This window comes from Gilbertella persicaria (assembly GCF_025201335.1).
Source record: "Gilbertella persicaria strain CBS 190.32 chromosome Unknown B0P05scaffold_9, whole genome shotgun sequence".
Lineage (NCBI taxonomy): Eukaryota > Fungi > Mucoromycota > Mucoromycetes > Mucorales > Choanephoraceae > Gilbertella > Gilbertella persicaria.
The window spans coordinates 1-16,488 of record NW_026251970.1 but is presented as its reverse complement, the minus strand read 5'-3'; the positions used below and the strand labels follow the sequence as shown (position 1 = coordinate 16,488).

General features: G+C 36.6%; 10 protein-coding genes across 10 annotated transcripts; 5 read left to right on the top strand and 5 right to left on the bottom strand.

Moving 5' to 3' along the window:
* Position 1: 1 nt before the first annotated feature.
* B0P05DRAFT_531520 (uncharacterized protein) lies at positions 2-627 on the bottom strand. Its single transcript, XM_051576981.1, has one exon. The coding sequence runs from the start codon at positions 612-614 to the stop codon at positions 72-74; it is 543 nt and encodes a 180-aa protein (XP_051437189.1). The 5' UTR covers positions 615-627; the 3' UTR covers positions 2-71.
* A 31-nt stretch (positions 628-658) lies between these two features.
* Positions 659-1,535, bottom strand: B0P05DRAFT_569538 (uncharacterized protein; the record flags this gene model as incomplete). Its single annotated transcript, XM_051581261.1, has 5 exons — positions 659-758; positions 809-864; positions 906-977; positions 1,027-1,366; positions 1,408-1,535. The coding sequence occupies 5 exons, from the start codon at positions 1,533-1,535 to the stop codon at positions 659-661; spliced, it is 696 nt and encodes a 231-aa protein (XP_051437188.1).
* Positions 1,536-1,789: 254 nt separating this feature from the next.
* Positions 1,790-2,677, top strand: B0P05DRAFT_465270 (uncharacterized protein; the record flags this gene model as incomplete). The annotated part of the gene is made up of 4 exons (XM_051574257.1): positions 1,790-1,870; positions 1,925-2,164; positions 2,212-2,404; positions 2,454-2,677. Coding segments are annotated over 4 exons (738 nt in total), but the record flags the coding sequence as incomplete, so codon positions are not given.
* Positions 2,678-2,998: 321 nt separating this feature from the next.
* On the top strand, positions 2,999-3,527 carry B0P05DRAFT_531485 (uncharacterized protein). Its single transcript, XM_051576980.1, has one exon. The coding sequence runs from the start codon at positions 3,158-3,160 to the stop codon at positions 3,341-3,343; it is 186 nt and encodes a 61-aa protein (XP_051437186.1). The 5' UTR covers positions 2,999-3,157; the 3' UTR covers positions 3,344-3,527.
* Positions 3,528-3,653: 126 nt separating this feature from the next.
* On the top strand, positions 3,654-5,250 carry B0P05DRAFT_486656 (cyclin-domain-containing protein). The gene is made up of 2 exons (XM_051575266.1): positions 3,654-3,997; positions 4,064-5,250. Exons 1-2 carry the CDS (start codon positions 3,772-3,774, stop codon positions 4,915-4,917), a joined length of 1,080 nt encoding a protein of 359 aa, XP_051437185.1. The 5' UTR covers positions 3,654-3,771; the 3' UTR covers positions 4,918-5,250.
* Positions 5,251-7,223: 1,973 nt separating this feature from the next.
* On the bottom strand, positions 7,224-9,671 carry B0P05DRAFT_569535 (arylsulfatase; the record flags this gene model as incomplete). Its single annotated transcript, XM_051581260.1, has 11 exons — positions 7,224-7,616; positions 7,669-7,898; positions 7,956-8,263; positions 8,311-8,373; positions 8,430-8,655; positions 8,702-8,812; positions 8,858-9,025; positions 9,074-9,087; positions 9,150-9,229; positions 9,278-9,368; positions 9,415-9,671. The coding sequence occupies 11 exons, from the start codon at positions 9,669-9,671 to the stop codon at positions 7,224-7,226; spliced, it is 1,941 nt and encodes a 646-aa protein (XP_051437184.1).
* Positions 9,672-9,876: 205 nt separating this feature from the next.
* B0P05DRAFT_531476 (uncharacterized protein) lies at positions 9,877-11,197 on the top strand. The gene is given in 3 exon segments (XM_051576979.1): positions 9,877-9,997; positions 10,014-10,327; positions 10,396-11,197. The coding sequence occupies 2 exon segments, from the start codon at positions 10,263-10,265 to the stop codon at positions 10,739-10,741; spliced, it is 411 nt and encodes a 136-aa protein (XP_051437183.1). The 5' UTR covers positions 9,877-9,997; positions 10,014-10,262; the 3' UTR covers positions 10,742-11,197.
* Positions 11,198-11,472: 275 nt separating this feature from the next.
* On the bottom strand, positions 11,473-12,645 carry B0P05DRAFT_531475 (ribosomal protein S12/S23-domain-containing protein). The gene is made up of 3 exons (XM_051576978.1): positions 12,524-12,645; positions 11,747-12,475; positions 11,473-11,696 (listed from the first exon to the last, which is right to left on the bottom strand). Exons 2-3 carry the CDS (start codon positions 12,255-12,257, stop codon positions 11,674-11,676), a joined length of 534 nt encoding a protein of 177 aa, XP_051437182.1. The 5' UTR covers positions 12,258-12,475; positions 12,524-12,645; the 3' UTR covers positions 11,473-11,673.
* B0P05DRAFT_367278 (uncharacterized protein) lies at positions 12,553-15,205 on the top strand. Its single transcript, XM_051573645.1, has 5 exons — positions 12,553-12,900; positions 12,947-13,189; positions 13,550-13,661; positions 13,764-14,459; positions 14,524-15,205. The coding sequence occupies exons 1-5, from the start codon at positions 12,778-12,780 to the stop codon at positions 15,126-15,128; spliced, it is 1,779 nt and encodes a 592-aa protein (XP_051437181.1). The 5' UTR covers positions 12,553-12,777; the 3' UTR covers positions 15,129-15,205.
* A 476-nt stretch (positions 15,206-15,681) lies between these two features.
* B0P05DRAFT_531467 (histone H3) lies at positions 15,682-16,258 on the bottom strand (the record flags this gene model as incomplete). Its single annotated transcript, XM_051576977.1, has 1 exon — positions 15,682-16,258. One exon carries the CDS (start codon positions 16,253-16,255, stop codon positions 15,845-15,847), a length of 411 nt encoding a protein of 136 aa, XP_051437180.1. The 3' UTR covers positions 15,682-15,844.
* Positions 16,259-16,488: the final 230 nt, after the last annotated feature.

Genomic DNA, 16,488 nt, shown 5'->3' with positions numbered 1-16,488 from the left:
CATGTCAATGATATCATATATCCATTTTAATCTTGTTTATTTTATTCATGATTGGAGATTGAAATTAGAGTCTAAAAAGACAATGTCTCATCCATGTAATGTTGATAGCCTGCTCCAAATCGATCCAACATCATTTGTTCTTCGGCCTGAATACGTATCTTATATACTACAGTAAACAAGACAAAGATCATCAAGAGTGCAATCCAGTTATTGACAGTCAATCCAAATCCTATCCAGCCTAATAAGAAACTCAAATAACCAGGGTGACGGATGTATCGATAGGGTCCATTGGTACATATGAGTTGATCGTCTGTAGTTGCCATGGCACGCAAATAAAAAGGATTGGCTAACATGGTCCATCTCAACAGTATCATAGCAACCATCATGCAACTGATGCCTATCCAGGGTGCTACAGTACCTATGGTTGCTATAGGAACAAATATTTCCCAACAAGGAGACACAACCAAAGACAACAGACAAGAAAGAACTAAGAAGCGAGTCGATCCTCCGTCATCACCAGAGATCTGAATAGTAGTTGTTATGCGGGAATACTCGTAATGATACTCGATATAAAAAAGTATGGCGATTAAAAAATAACTTGTCAAATAATACATTTAAAAGAAAACACAAAAGGGAAAAACAATAAACCGGAAATACTTTATTCCTCCATCCTATCTTCATCCTCAGATTCATCAAATTCATGCTTTGGAAATTCAATATGATCGAAATTAATATCTTGAATCACATTGACAGATAGACTGAAATAAGAATATAAATACGCAATTTCATTCTAAAATAGGAAACTTACTTGAGTGAATTTAACAGATTTCTACTTGGCACTTGATCATCGAAATATTGATCAGACTATAGATTTATTTAGTCCATCCAAACTATGTCTTGTTTACCTTCATGACGGATGATTGTTGTTCCTGTTGCAAAGTCATGGATTCATCTAAAGAAAGCATCCTAACTTTGGCCTATAGATAGAACATGAGCCATGTTTAATATAGTATCTACTTTGTTTACATGAGGTTCATCATTGGTGTGTTGGATGTAACAAGGACGTTGAAGCATGGATAAAGAAGGCCTTTTAGACTGTCGTTTTAATAAAAGGCTATTGGATGTATAATGATAGGATGCTTGATGATTGGCTAAATCCACAGATCGCTTTCTGGCTCCTTGATGCGGTGTGAGTACTGACATTTCATCTAATTTTTTGGTGAGAGGACACTCCAATGGGTTTGTATTTTCTGCTGTGATTTCATCCAATGAAGAAATTGTGCTTGAATCAAGTAGTAATCTATCAATCATATCATTTGTCTCTTTTAACTTGGCTCCTTTATCAGGCAATGTATTCACCATGGACCTAACAACATCAACCAGGTGTTTATGATGAGAAATACCTACTGGTTGCTCAAGAGTTGAAGATTCTTTTGTCTTAGTTGCTTGAGTTCTGGTCTAGTATATTGATTTAATTTCTGTACAGTACTACTAGACTTGGAGTCAAAAAAGTAGTATGGATGAGGATTGCGCATCATAGAAGTAGAGTTCATTTGCATACAGGTCTTGCGGGTGTTTTTATCATGCAAACTATTGGAAAGTTGAGTGGAGAAAAAAAAAAGAACTTTCGGAGATTTAAAGTATGAGTCTACGTCATCATACGTAGTCCTTTTTATTTTTTATTTTTTCTTTATTCCTCTATTTGCTTTTTTTTTTATCTTGTTATTCATATCAATCATGGGTAAGTACTTCAAAAAAATAGACAAGAAAAGTAAAGCTTATAATATGACTAGATTATCAAAAAGCTATGCTGGAAGAGCTCATGTCTCAATATGTAGACGTGGACAATAAAGATTTTTGGGATGATAGTGTAAGTTGAGAAAAACATACCAGGTTATTTAGTTTATTAAATCATGTTTTGTAGGTATGCAAACACTATCTTGTTGCCTTTTGTCCTTCTCAATTATTTACCAACACGAAATCTGACTTGGGTGCCTGTGACAAGATCCATAATGACCGCTTAAAGGAAAAGTACCAAAAATCAGATAAGAGCAAGTACCCTTATGAAAATGACTTTTATGACTACCTCACCAAACTTATTGCTGATCTCTCTCGCAAAATCCGTCAAGGCAATGGTCGTTTGAACATTCAGCTTGATGATAGAGTAAGTCATGATAAAATAAAACATGGATGTACTTACCATATCCATAGGCTGCTGAACAACGTAAAGAAGAAAGAGAAGAAAAGATGGTCTTGATGGATGTCAAAATCAAAGAATTGATCCAAAAGGTGGAAGAAGCAGGTGAAGAAGGCCGTGTCCAAGAAGCCACTGACTTGCAAAACCAAGTGGACAAACTCCAAGAAGAACTGATTCAGTTCAAACAAGTAAGTCACATGATTTATTGTATCAATCCATACTAACTAATGATAGAACGCTGAGGGTTTAACCAAAGCGGAAAAGCGTATGGAGGTATGCGATGTTTGTGGCGCGTTTTTGGTAACAAACGATTCTTCCGATAGATTAGAAGCACATTATCAAGGTAAACAACATCAAGGCTATCTCAAAATTAGAGATACCATTGAACAAATGAGAGTAAGTAGATACATAACGAGTGAGAATCATACTAACATAATCACAGCAAACGCGTCAACAAAGACAACCTACTACTTACAATAACCATCCACGAGATTATTCTCGCTCACGATATGATTATCATGAGCGTCGTGATGGAGGAGGTAGGCATAGAGAGTATCGTCGTTATTCTGACAGAGGTTATAGTAGAAGCGAACATCGTAGTCGTGATCGACGTGATTACGACGACGATTTTGCTGGTGAGATGGATCGCTATAACAGACGATCTCGCAGAGACTATGAGAGATCTTCTCGTTCACGCTCTCCCAATAGAAAATCGAGATATGATTAAGTTTGTACACACTCCTCTGTATCTTGTATTTATTTTTTTCAATGAAATAAAATCAAGTCTTTTTTTATGCAAAATAGCCATGGTTATCTGTGATTGTTTTTTTTCTAATGAATAAAAAGGAGGAGGGTTTTAGATGCAAAACTGGTTGCTTTTTGGAGTGAACGGAGTGTTTCCCTTTCTACGCGCAAGGGGGTGGGTGGGGGAGTAAAGACACATGATATACTGCCTAGGTCATGCAGTTGAGGTGGCTGAGAAACAAAAAAAAAAATTACGCCCACGAAAGCCTATTCAACCTTAATCCTTATTTCCTTACAAAAAGAGACCTTTTATCTTATTCTCCGCACACACACACACACTCTCTCTCTCTTTTTCTCTTCAAACCGTGTTACTTTATACAAATAACAAGAAAAAGTATCTAAAAAAAGAACTGTCTGAGGCTAAATTTTCTTTTTGTCTGGATCTCAAGCTACTTTCGAAAAAGGTAATCATTTAAAGAAATCAACTGGAGCCTTTCATTGTCCGCCTTTAAAATATATACACACATCGATAAGAAATAACAAAGAAATATAGAAAAAAGAAATAAAGAAATTCAATTGAAAACCATTTTCCGAATAAGTCTGATTTAGTGTCATTCTCTCCTCGCTTCAAAAAACAAAAGAAGATATATATAAATATATATATATATAAATCCCCTTTTTTTAAACCCCCCTTTTTTTTTTTCCTTTCCCTCTCTCCCTCGTTTCTTTTTTCTTTTTTTCTTTTCGCCCATTTTCTTTCTTTTTTTTTTTTCTCAACTTTTTTTTTTTTTGGTCAAGAAAAAAGAGAAGAAACAAAAGAAAAAAAAATAATGAATCATAGATATCATGTCGATCTTCACTCTTTGGAAACCAATTTGACAACATCGAATGTATTTTCGACAACTTCACTTCAAACTGACCCTGATCTCTATGCATTAAAAAACAAGAAAAAACCAAGCCGACTTGACTTGAAGAACCTCCTTAAAGATCCATTACCTCTACCTCAAAGCCACCTTGTATCCACAAATAGGTTGGCGTATGTCGAAGCTCTTGTTGGTAAATATTTCTTTTGTTTCATAAACACATTTATACTAATACATAATACAATTTATATAAATTTAGACATTAATGCAGTTGTAATTGAATCCATTTGGTACCCAACAACAACAATGAACGCCACACATCATACACATTACCCTCATCCTCAGCATCATCCTCAGCATCATCATACCAAAGAGTCCCGAGTATCGCCGGTCGTACCATTGCGGACTTTTATCCAGGAGGTTCTTAAACGCTCTCGAACGACTTACAGTACACTCCAAACAGCCCTATTTTATATCTTTCGTGCTCGTCCCGCCATTCTTCAACACTTGCAACAAGAAGAACTATCATGGCAGCATAGTGCTTATGTCAGTTGTGGTCGTCGCATGTTTCTTGCCAGCTTAGTGGTTGCGTCTAAATTTGTGCAGGACAAAACGTATCGTAATTCAGCTTGGGCCAAAATTGCTGGATTGCCAGTCCAGGAGATCAACACAGCCGAACGTTACTTCTTGGAATTAATGGACTATCGACTCTATATTGATCAACCTATTTTTGATCGCTGGCATCGTTTATTACACATGCGTACACAAGCCAGAATGCATCATATACCAACTAGTTTGCGTGACCTTGCTTCTTGTTTATCATTCGCACCACCACAAACGACATATCATTCTCCTTCGCCCATCATCTATGAATTACCCTCCTCACATTGTGTCACGACAAGTTCAGGATGCCATCATGCTTGTATGTGTTCTCAATGCTCACCTCTTAAAGCACCTCCTGCTTTATCACTCTCCCTTCCGAGCTCTATTTCTTCTTCTCCCGCACAAACACCCATTCAAGTATCACCTGTACGTACATCTCAAAAACGAAAGTATGAAAGTAAGGAACATACCACTCTTTTGGATAAAAAACATTGTAGATTTTGGCAATAAGCAAACCCTTTCCTCTCCTTTCTTTTATATGACTTCCATATCTATTATTTATCTATCTATGCTTATTACATATTAAACACTTTAAGTATCTATTTCAAACCTATGAATACATAGATTTATATAAAAAAACAATAAACAAAAGTAAATGATATACAAAGTGTCATTATTAAAGTGTAAAGGAATGTTTAGACATTCTCCTGTGTTGATACAATCAGATCAAATATAAACAATGAGATAATTCAACTGTGTAACAACTAGAAAAAAGAAAAAGGCGTTTTTGAATACATAAACAGCTGCCTTAACAAAGTAGGAAGACATCTTGAATAAATAAAAACATCAATTTTTCATGTGAATTCATCAAATACTAATTTATTCGAAATTCTATTGTGGAGACCAACAATGCCACTAACTAAACCAGACAATTGGTCACGGGATGCAATTGCCTTTTTGTGCTTTACTTGGACAATAAAAAAAAAATTTTGCATATTTCGTTATTCATGAAACACGAATCATGAATGTATCAGTTTATAAAGACAAAGTAGCAATGCAAAGTATACTTTTGTGAGTATGAAAAGATACATTCTATTACATCGTCAGCATTTTAACTGTGTTTAAGATGACCGCATAAATCTAGTTTTAGAGAGTACAGCACATGTGAACAAGTTGTAATAACCAACGACCCTATTTGCTAATTAGTAATATCAAGTCGTAAAGAAAAACGTCTTTTTTTTTTTGTTATTCATAGGAGGTTGTTGAAAGATAGCGCTTCAATCAAGACATTCTTCCAACAGGCCTCTCTTTTTCATACCACCTGAATGTGTCATCGTCAGGCACTTTTTATTCTTTCTTTTCTTCAGGGTTTACTGAACTGTCTTTGATCAGCCTTTTCGGTAAATAAAACCGCGGGTATCCTTGACAGTTTTCGTTTATTTTTAGGGAGGAGAATATCAAGTCAGCCTTATCCAATCAACATATTCATGTCCAGAAAGCTGGTTCCGAGGTCCATAAACAACCTTTGCTTTAGTGAGGCATGAACACTATCGTTAGGTTTTCTTTTTATGGTGTACTTGAGTCAAAGCAACGCGTTTATCAACAACTAAAGTGTTGCTTAGAATCTTACTACAAACATAAGCAAACCTTCAAGTGTACTCATAAAGCTTGCTAGTGTACAAAGAAATTTTAGTATATTTATCTTGTACTGAAGAATAGCTAAATAAAGACCATGACGCATCAAAAGCAAAGAAACCGCTTGCGTTTGAAGACCACAAACTTAAGTGGCAAATAAAGTGCGCTAAGGACGCAGCAGATGTCAAATTGAATCACAATTCAACCAAAGCCAGTAAGACAAGACAAAGACATACTAGACAACATTCTCTATACTTGTCTTGAAAACCAAATGTACAAAGAAACACAAGCCTATCAAAATTCAAGTGCAGCCATCAAAACCATATAATTCACACTTGCTTTATGATATGATTATGTTAATGCTTTCTCCAGTACATAGCATATTTAGAGATAAAGGCCCTTCTTTTTTGTAAATGCCTCTTTAAACGAATTAAGTTGTTATCAATAGCAATGATAGATACCAGTAAATGTACCCAGCTTTTTACAGGCGAACACTCGGTTCACTCCAAAGCAACAGCTTCTGTGTGAATATATATCTTTTTACAGAGGAAGTCTTGTAATTATTTCATTGAGAAAGAAAAGAGATTATTTATCAATTGATCACCTTATAACAACAAACAAGTTTTTGTTGTTTATCACACAAAGAAACCAGCAATTCATCAAATAAATTTAAAGAATATTGCTAAAAGAGAGATACTGTAAAAATAATAGTCAAAACCTATAAATTTATACTTCTTTTTAAGATGAAGATTGGAGTGGACGGAGTGTTCCCCATAAACTGTTTCTTTTCAGCCATGAGGTAGCATTGATTTCATTGAATCATACAAAGGCATTGTATCTTTTGAAATGAATGCTGCTTTTCGATCAGCCAGGTGCTTAGATTCTCTCGATGCATTGATTTAGTTAATGATCTACTAAAGTAACAGACATCTAGACAGGATTGAGTAACCACATAAAGGGAGCATAAATCTTTCTTTGTTCGCGCATGAATGCTCTAAATACCTTCAAACCGTGTTTAGTAATATATACGGTACCTTTGGAGTTGGTTTGGACCAAAAAAAAAAGCGACATGCGAAAAAATAGCCAAATCCCGACAAGCAGCTATTGTACGGTTGTACTTCAATTCTTCATTTGGTAATTAACATACACTTTATTTATGCTCAATAAAAAAAAAAGGTTTCTTAATTTCCAAAGTTATAAAAGTTGTATCTTGTCCAATCTACGTTAGCTTCCAACAGCTCAGAAGGAATAGGGACAGCTTGTTTTTCAAAATCTTCGCCAGGAATTTCTTGACCAACAGCATCAGATGCGCCTGCGATAAGTTTAAAGAGCTTATGGTGCTCTTCTGAAATAGTAATGTGTTTCTTATTCTCTTGTTGTCGAAATCTTTTAGCAAAAGTATCAAAAACAACTTGAATATTCTTTTTTGATTGTAAGTTGCGACGAGCTTCGTATTTGTCGGTATTGTTTCCAACAAAATGACTTCCAATTTGAGGTTGTTCATTTGCTAGGAGCTGAAATTCAAGGCATTCTTCAAATTGAACTTTTCTGAATTGAGAGTAATGGATGTCATGCTATAAATAATGGTAAATATGATTAATAAGACAATTATATGGAATGACACACCTTTTTATCCAAAGCATCTTTCAGTGTTTTGACAGAAGGATCTTCAGGGTGAAGCACTTTCCAAGGATCACGACAGCTTTCAGCACGACAAGACTTTAGCACGATAAGAAGAGCATCTAGTCGATTCACTAGTTGAGTATTGACATTATTATACAAGTTGTTGACTTCGTAAGGATCATTTTTTAGATCATAGAATTCGCGTTCTCCAGTACACCAAACAGTATACATGTCTACAAGAAAAATGGGTAAATATTACAAATCATTATATTTCTTGTTCTGTTACTAACAATTGTAGTCTTTGGAGATCACTCGTAGCGTTTTATATGTATTTGCACCATTAATTGTCACATCAGAATAACCTTCAGGCATGATGCTAAACCCCCAAAACTCAACAGCAAAACTTTCTTTAGAGATGGGTTTAGGATGTCTTGTGAGCTCTTTTGTTAATGGGATGACACCACCATCAACCCAAGAAGGAACATGCTTATCACCACCGGCTAAAGCAATAAAAGTAGATGCCAGATCATGATGAGAACTAACAAGGTCGCTTACTTGACCTTTAGAAACACCAGGTCCACGTACAATAAAAGGAACACTGTCATAGCAATTGAGAAAATGGACCAACTTGGTAGGAACACTTACTTGATATCTTCTTCTAAATTCGTTGTCTTACCAGGATATGCTCGATGTTGACCAAGATGATAGCTGTAGACCAAAAAGAGCAGTTAGTCTAATAGCTCTTTTTTTTTTAGATAACACACCCATTATCAGCACTATAGAACACATAGGTATTTTCGAGTTCGCCTGACTTTGCAAGTTCTTCAAATACACTACCAACGATTTCGTCTACAGCTTGTAGAGCACGAAGGCGGTTTCGGTAAGCTTCATCAAAGTCTTCAATTAGAGTTGAGTTTAGCTTTTCAAGATGCTTCCAATATGAAGCTGTTTTTGATTGTTTATCAGGATTGAAGTTGGGTTTACGAGGAACTATCGATCATGAGCATACTGATACCATTGTATAGTGTTTGCTTACTCTTGACATCCTTGAAGAGGTGAGCATGACGGGCTGCTGGAACAGCAGGCCTTGTAGTGATCTGTCCACCTTCTCCAATAATAAACTCTCCGTGAGGAGCCATGGGGGCAACTAGTTAGGTTAAACATCAGCATTCTATAATAAGACTAAACTTACTCCAAAGAAAGAAAGGATCATCTTGATCTTGTATTCTTTTGAGAGCAGCACGGGTTTTGGCATGAATAATGTCTGTTTGATAAGCATCTTTGTAGTAATAAGGAGCTTGACCGTTAGTTGAAAACACAGCCGTGTTATAGACATAGGTATAAGGATCAACCAGTTGATCTATATAAGACAGGTAAATAAACATGCATTTGCAACAGCCTCATTTACCTTGATAATCAAATCTGTAACATTTGAGACACTTTCTTTAGTCATTCTGTGTATCAATTTTGTTTCAATGACTTACCCTTTTGGAGTAGGATTGTTGTAGTTATTGACGCTGTAATGGTTCATTAACTTGCCAATGTAGTTTGTATTGTAACCAGACTATCATTTGTGAATCAGGCTCTTTCTGTTTAGCAAAAGTAAACTTACCTTTTGTAGCCATAAGGGCAAGTAATCTTCGCCTAACTTCAAGGCATTAAATCGATCATATCCGCCATAAGGAGGAGACACATCTGTGATACTGAAGGCTGTGAATATCGACACATGATCAAAATGAATAACTTTACTTTGTATTGTGAGCATATTGGCCTCTTAACAAGCCAACTCGACTAGGACAACAGACAGCAATAGTAGCATAATGGTTTTTGTATAGAGTGCCTTGCTGAACCAAATGTTTTTGAACGTTAGGCATATAGTCCAAAGAATCCAATTTGTAGTCTTGATCATCCGTAAAAATAAACACTATATTAGGCTTCTTGGCTTCAGTGGTTTGATGTAAAAGTAATGAAGCTATAGCAATTGTACTTAATAATAAGGTTCTCATCTTTTGGTACCTTTTGTAAAAAGAGAGAAAAGGGATGATAGAGACTATATTTATAGCAGTACTATTATGCATAATAGCTTTAAAATATGTCGCAATTTGACATCTAAAAATGTAAGTTGCACATGGATTTTCGAAATGTCGCAATTTTCGAGATAAAAAGATAATGGTTAAAGGTATATCTGCTCAAAGATAGTGTATATTAGAGGTACAGACGACGAAAAAAGGTTGGCACAATAAAAAAAAAATAATTGGTCAGCTTGAAATGAAAATGGGCCACCAATAAAGAAATGCAATATGAGGACTAGCCAAATTTTCTCTTCTTTTTCTCTTCTTGAATCTTTTATATTGCTTAACATGAACGAGGAATACAATTTCGACAGTGAGACAGTACCTGTGATGATACAATCATAAATGGACTGGGAAGAGACTGCAGCAGTAAATGCAGCACAAAAAGAAGTCAAGAGGAAGACCAAACCTCACTCCTAAGAGCTCCCACCCCTTGATGTAGTAAAAAAGGAAAGGGGATCATACATCACCAAGAACGAAGCAAAGGTAGTCAATTTAATCAATTTGTTGCAAGAGTTTGAGAATATGTCTATCAGTGAAGCGAGTAGAAAGGTAGGGCTCTCCAAGTCAACAGCTGCTCGTAAACTCAAGTAGTGGAATCAAATGACAAGCGAAATAGTTGAAAAGGGATTCCCTGATTCTATCGCAACCAAAGTAGGAAAGGGACGACCGCAATACTCAAAGACGAACATACTGTATTTACCTTTGAGCTGCTGGCTAATGAGCCAACATTGACAATCGAAGCTGTTACAGACAACCTGTCAAAAGAATTTAGAGATATACAGATCACCCTTAGATCAATGGAAAATCATATGAAGAAGAAGTGTCGCCTAACCTACAAGCGTATCATTCCTAGATATTATGGCAGGAACACGGATGAGACTGTTGCCAAAAGACAAGATGCGGTAGCATACTGGGTTAGCCAGAACATAGATTTTATGAATGAATGCGTGTTCTTAGATGAAGCTGGATTTGATAGGAGTATGCATCGCTCATATGGATGATCTGAGGCTGGAACACCTTGCAAAATTGATGTTCAAACGAAGGGAGCAAATGTCAGCATCTTGGGTGCTATTTGTAAAAGTGGTTTAATCATATTATCCAGAAAAGAAGTTACGCTTGGTGCTAGGAGTGGAAAGCGAACTCGAACTGGTGAGAAATCTCAGGCCCTCAAGAAAAAGGGTACTACCAGCAGTGACTTCCTTGAATACATAGAGCAAGTCCTCACAACACTGGATGCAGCTAACATGAGCTACAAATATCTAGTTCTTGACAATGCATCCATTCACAAGGCTGCACGTATTGAAGATTGGGTTGGCCAACGTGGCTATAAACTTCTCTTTTTGCCCACTTATTCTTCTTTTTTTGAATCCAATCGAAGAGTTTTGGTCCAAGCTGAAGACTGTTGTAAATAACGATCCCTCTTCTGTCAGGCAGAATGAAAAAGTCTTTGATCGTATTCGCAACGCATCATTTTGCATCAGCAGAGAAGACTGCGAGAATTTGATAAAGCATTCTTTGACGTTCTGGCAGAGATGCTTGAATTGTGAAAAAGGATTATAAGAGGCAAAATAAAAAGCATGCATTAAGTTTCTTTGTTGGTGACCCATTTTCGTATTAAATGATCCATTTTCGATATTTTGACCGATGCTCGACACTTTTCATTTGCGGATCATGAATTAAGGGGTTTATGCCACCCAAATGATTTTGTATGTATAATTGCTCTGCCCAACACAAGAAACCCCTACTAAATAAGAACATTCATCATCTCAAAAGCGTTTCTAGCTTTATTTTTTTTTCTTTAATAATATGAATGAGTTACAGAATGAGAAATGTTGCAGATCTAAAAAAGATAGAGAAATGAACCATATACTAATATACATCAAGGTTTTGTAGAGTCCTAATCACATATCTCTTCATTTTGCATGCATGTGTTCTAGTTCTTGGTAGGCTTTTTGGCTATGTAACGATGTAAGTCATTAAATCTATCAATGCGCATGTACACTCACTTCCGTATTTAGATCTACTGGTAGTTCTAGTAGCAACACCTTGAAGATCCAATGCACCACGCACAAGATGATAACGCACACCAGGAAGATCAGGCACACGACCGCCACGCACTAAAACAACAGAGTGTTCTTGCAAATTGTGTCCTTCACCAGGAATATAGGCAGTGACAACCTTACCGTTTGTCAACTTGACACGGGCTACTTTTCTAACAGCTGAGTTGGGCTTCTTGGGCTTTGTTGTATAGACTTTATTACAAACGCCTTTACGTTGATAACATCCTTCGAGAGCTGGTGTTTTACTCAACTTGGCCTTTGATTTACGGCATTTTTTGATGACTTGATTCAAGGTGGCCATACCAGCCTTTTGTTGTTGTTGAATAGGTGTCCAAGTAGTAGGCTTTAATTGACTAAGAATAGTAGATTGTGTCATTAAAGATCGGGTTGGCAATAAGCTATTTGTGCTGGTCAAAGGCTTCCATGCTGTCTTTAATAATGAGCGAAAAGCTTGCATCTTTTTCAAGTAATGTCAAACTAGCGAAAAAAAAGAAAATTTTGTGAGAGACTGACCAGGGCTTTTGTTTTAAACTCCGTCTCCGGGGATTGGGACATCTTCCTAATGTCCAAACGTTTCAAGCTATATTGAATAAAATCTTTTTGACAAAGTTGATTTCTAGAGTTGTTGTTCGCTTGACGCCTGGCTTTCTTTGTTTATCTTGTACAGCTAAATAGCTTTCATATAGTCAGTACGAGAAGGACGCAGTAGAACAAAAAAAAAACCTGTTTAAAGACCGCTTAAAATGTTTGGACATAAGAGGGATGCCTTATTCTTGAACTGTACAATACTCTATTTTATTTTCAAAGCACGCCACTTCAATTATTTTTGGTAAGAGATGCAAGTGAAGGTGATACTTTTATCCAATCAAACCTCACGTTATTCGGAAGCAGTGACGCAAGACTTCCTTCCTTGAGAAAAATTTTTTTTCGCTTCTCTTCTTTCCCTCGCTTTGCTCTCTCTTCTCTTTATCCAAACTATGACAGATAACTGGGATAGAACACTCTTCGATAAAGACCTCAAGGCTATTCTAGAAACCAAATTACCTGTGTCTGCTTCTAAAATAACCGCCTTGCAAACCTTGGCAACTGCACACCCTCAGGTAAGGAAAATAGGGAAAATAAAATTCAAGTTTATACAAGATATAGCATCACAATTATATCGTTCAATGTATCACTCGGTTCATTGAAAAAGCACCACCAGATTACCGCTTAGCAGGTTTGTATGTGATTGATGCTATATCCCGCGCAGTGCATAAGCAGCAAAGAAAAAGAGAAGAAAACAATGATGGAGGATCAAGTGAATTAGATGGATATCTCAAGCGATTTGCTATTGTATTGAAAGACGATGCTTTGAAAGGATGTTTTGAACCATGCACAACAAAAGACAAGGTGAGTTTATTTTTTATTTTTTATTTTTCTCAAGCAATACTGTGTGTATTGTTTATACTTGTTTATAAAGAAGAACAAGACTCGTCAGAGGCAATGGTTCCCTCTCCCTCCTCCTCTAAAAAGAAGAAGAAGAGAACAGAGATTATACACTGTAATGTAACTTTAATGGTTGATTTGGCAAATAATAAACCTCATCTTTAACTACTATAATGTCCACCTCTGTCTGTCTGTCTGTCTGTCTAATACATGTGGCTCTTGTTGTTTTGTTTGTCTTTTTTTTATTGCCTCTGTCTCTGTGTGTCTATTGTTCTTCTTTATCATAAATATGTCTAGACCATGTTATTGACAAAATACGTATAGGAAAAAGTCAAAAAGACACTCGACTTTTGGGAACAAGGCAATGTTTATTCAAAGGACACTGTTCAATACCTGAAGCAATCTTTCTTGAACAAGAACACTCCAGAACAAAAAGGTTATTATTATTACCTTATTAAACTAATCTTAAATACTCGCCCTCTCTTTTTGTGCTGTCAATTGTTTATGAATGAGCTTTACTGATCTATTTTCTTGATAGTTATGACGCCTCCCCCTCCTGTAGACACAGCAAGTCTTTTGGCCACACTCAGTAATATCGGTAACGGTACTCTGGCTAACCTCAATATCCCAGGATTGACGCCTACACCACCCCCAGCACAAGCACCTCCAGTAGTAGAAGAAGACAAAAATGTACTTCCTCCAGCCTTAGCTAAATTACTAGGCGGTCTTGTCTCTACTCCCTCTACTACAAACTCGCCTCCTTCGCCTACTACTGTTGCTGATCCCCGTGTTCGCAACGACCCTCGTATGTCCAGCAATGATACAGAACGACTCAAGAACAATTGGCCACCACCACAAGGACCTTCTGTTCCTACTCGTACTTTAGGAGAAAGGAAATCTAGATGGGGAACTAATAATAATGAGGCTCCTGCACCCAAGCAACAAGATGCATGGTCACAAAAACAACCAATCCACGATCCTCGTATGGGAAACCAACACTTCCAAGCACCTAGCTATCAACCTAGTTATGGGCAACACAATATGAATAATTATCAAACACCTGCATATCATCAGCAACAAGCATTTCAACAACCTTATCAGCATACTCAACAACAACAACAATCTTCTTTGCCGCCCCCACCGCCCCCACCACAACAACAAAAGCCCATGTATTCTAAAAACAGAGGTGCTGAACCTACGAGTGATCCTTCTTTACCGCCTGGATGTATTAAAGGTAACCAAAAGCGCTTGTCATAAAACACACACACACACACGCACACATAACTCATGTCTATTAGTTCTTACTCGCACATTATTCGTGGGCCCTATTCCTGATCATTATGAAAGAGATGATGTGGCTCAACTGTTTACTCAATATGGTGAACTTGCTAGTGTGATTGTATCCAAAAAACTCAAGGGAAGACATAATGCTTTCCTCAAATTTACAACAAGAGCATCTACTGAAGCAGCAAAATACAATTCAGCAGGTCTTGTGGTTCAAGATGTTCCTGTCAAGGTCAACTGGGCATTTGGTTTCGGTCCTAAAAAACACTTTAATTATGATCGTGGAGATTCTATCATTCCTTTGTCTGAACTATCTGCAGAAGAACAAGACAACTTGGTCACTGCTCCTGTCGGTGGCTTTCAGGGACAGCCTGTACGTGACAGAATGGTGATTGAAGAGCCAGAAGCACAGTATAGACCTGAATGGAAGAACGATAACGATGTTCGTGGTGCTAAGCGTACTCGACCAGGAAATGGCGCTAACTTTGAAGAGATCAACAAAAAGCGAGGCAGGTTTTATCATGAAGACAATCAGCAGCAAGGTTTTTATCAGCCACAGTTTCAATATCAACAACAATATGATCCTTCTATGATGATACCTTACTCTAACAATAATTAAGTCGAATAAATATTTACAGTTCAATTTTCTTATCTATACTTTACTGACCCACTCTTTTATGACACACAAAATCTATACTCAACTCTTTTAAATGTATGTGAGAGTTTGTGTAGTAGAAAAGACTTGTCTGATGTTATTAATATGATCAACTGATAAAATACTTTTTGATAGACTATGTGCCCTTTACAAAATGTTTAGAGTAATTACCCTCTCAAAATCAGGATACTTACTTGTAAGCTATCGCTTTCAGAAGTACCGTACCTTTTTTCTTCAAATAACTTGATTTCCTAATACAAAATAAAAAGTATGGTCTCATTGTCATAGATTTGTCTTTGAAGATCATATCAGATTTAGCACCATTTGAAAAATGTTAATAAATAATGTAACGCACTAAAATGTTCTAGTAAATTAATAGAAGATTGAGCTCAGGATAACAAGGCAGATTTTGTCAAAAAGGTAGATAGATAGCATGCGAGCTTTCTTTTTTTTTTTTTAATCAATTTAATCAGGACCTTTCTACTCTAACAATCAAGTCAAATAAAGTATATAAATATTTACGGTTCAATTCTTTTATTCATTTTATAAAACTGTACAATAATGAAATGTGTATAAAAAAATTGAGAGGGTAGAAAAAGGGGAAATCACTTAAATACAGAAAAAAAAGTATATATTAAATAAAGAAATGCATATTATAATTGAATGTTGTATGAAGTGGCTTAAGAACGTTCGCCACGGAGACGACGAGCCAATTGGATATCCTTGGGTTGGATAGTAACACGCTTGGCGTGGATAGCAGCCAAGTTGGTATCTTCAAAGAGAGAGACCAAGTAAGCTTCAGAGGCTTCTTGAAGAGCACCAATAGCAGAAGATTGGAAACGCAAGTCAGTCTTGAAGTCTTGAGCGATTTCACGAACAAGACGTTGGAAAGGGAGCTTACGGATCAAGAGTTCAGTAGACTTTTGGTAACGACGGATTTCACGAAGAGCGACAGTACCGGGTCTGTAACGGTGAGGCTTCTTGACACCACCAGTTGAGGGAGCAGACTTACGGGCAGCCTTAGTAGCGAGTTGCTTACGGGGGGCCTTACCACCAGTGGACTTACGAGCAGTTTGCTTAGTACGAGCCATTTTTGATTATGTTGTATATATGTATAGGAAAAGAAGAAGAAAAAAAAGGTAAGAAAAACCTCAAGTATTTATAAGGTTTTTTCAAAGTCACACAGACATGTCTACATTACTTTATTTGGATATGAATGAATACTTGATTTTTTTTTATGCGAAAAATTTTTTAAATTGAATTGCAATTGAAACGCGGTACCGCGATCCATAGTCGGAAAACATGTAGTTTTTTATCATTTGTA

Bases quoted from the DNA above. Each gene is read 5' to 3' on its own strand.
- B0P05DRAFT_486656 (XM_051575266.1), top strand. From the start codon at position 3,772: ATGAATCATAGATATCATGTCGATCTTCACTCTTTGGAAACCAATTTG. The intron at 3,998-4,063 runs GTAAATATTTCT...ATATAAATTTAG, and splicing joins GTATGTCGAAGCTCTTGTTG to ACATTAATGCAGTTGTAATT.
- B0P05DRAFT_531476 (XM_051576979.1), top strand. From the start codon at position 10,263: ATGTCTATCAGTGAAGCGAGTAGAAAGGTAGGGCTCTCCAAGTCAACA. The intron at 10,328-10,395 runs GTAGTGGAATCA...CAACCAAAGTAG, and splicing joins ACAGCTGCTCGTAAACTCAA to GAAAGGGACGACCGCAATAC.
- B0P05DRAFT_531475 (XM_051576978.1), bottom strand. From the start codon at position 12,257: ATGCAAGCTTTTCGCTCATTATTAAAGACAGCATGGAAGCCTTTGACC. The intron at 11,697-11,746 runs GTGAGTGTACAT...ATCGTTACATAG, and splicing joins CAGTAGATCTAAATACGGAA to CCAAAAAGCCTACCAAGAAC.
- B0P05DRAFT_531520 (XM_051576981.1), bottom strand. From the start codon at position 614: ATGTATTATTTGACAAGTTATTTTTTAATCGCCATACTTTTTTATATC.
- B0P05DRAFT_531485 (XM_051576980.1), top strand. From the start codon at position 3,158: ATGCAGTTGAGGTGGCTGAGAAACAAAAAAAAAAATTACGCCCACGAA.
- B0P05DRAFT_367278 (XM_051573645.1), top strand. From the start codon at position 12,778: ATGACAGATAACTGGGATAGAACACTCTTCGATAAAGACCTCAAGGCT. The intron at 13,662-13,763 runs GTTATTATTATT...TTTTCTTGATAG, and splicing joins GAACACTCCAGAACAAAAAG to TTATGACGCCTCCCCCTCCT. The intron at 14,460-14,523 runs GTAACCAAAAGC...CATGTCTATTAG, and splicing joins ACCGCCTGGATGTATTAAAG to TTCTTACTCGCACATTATTC.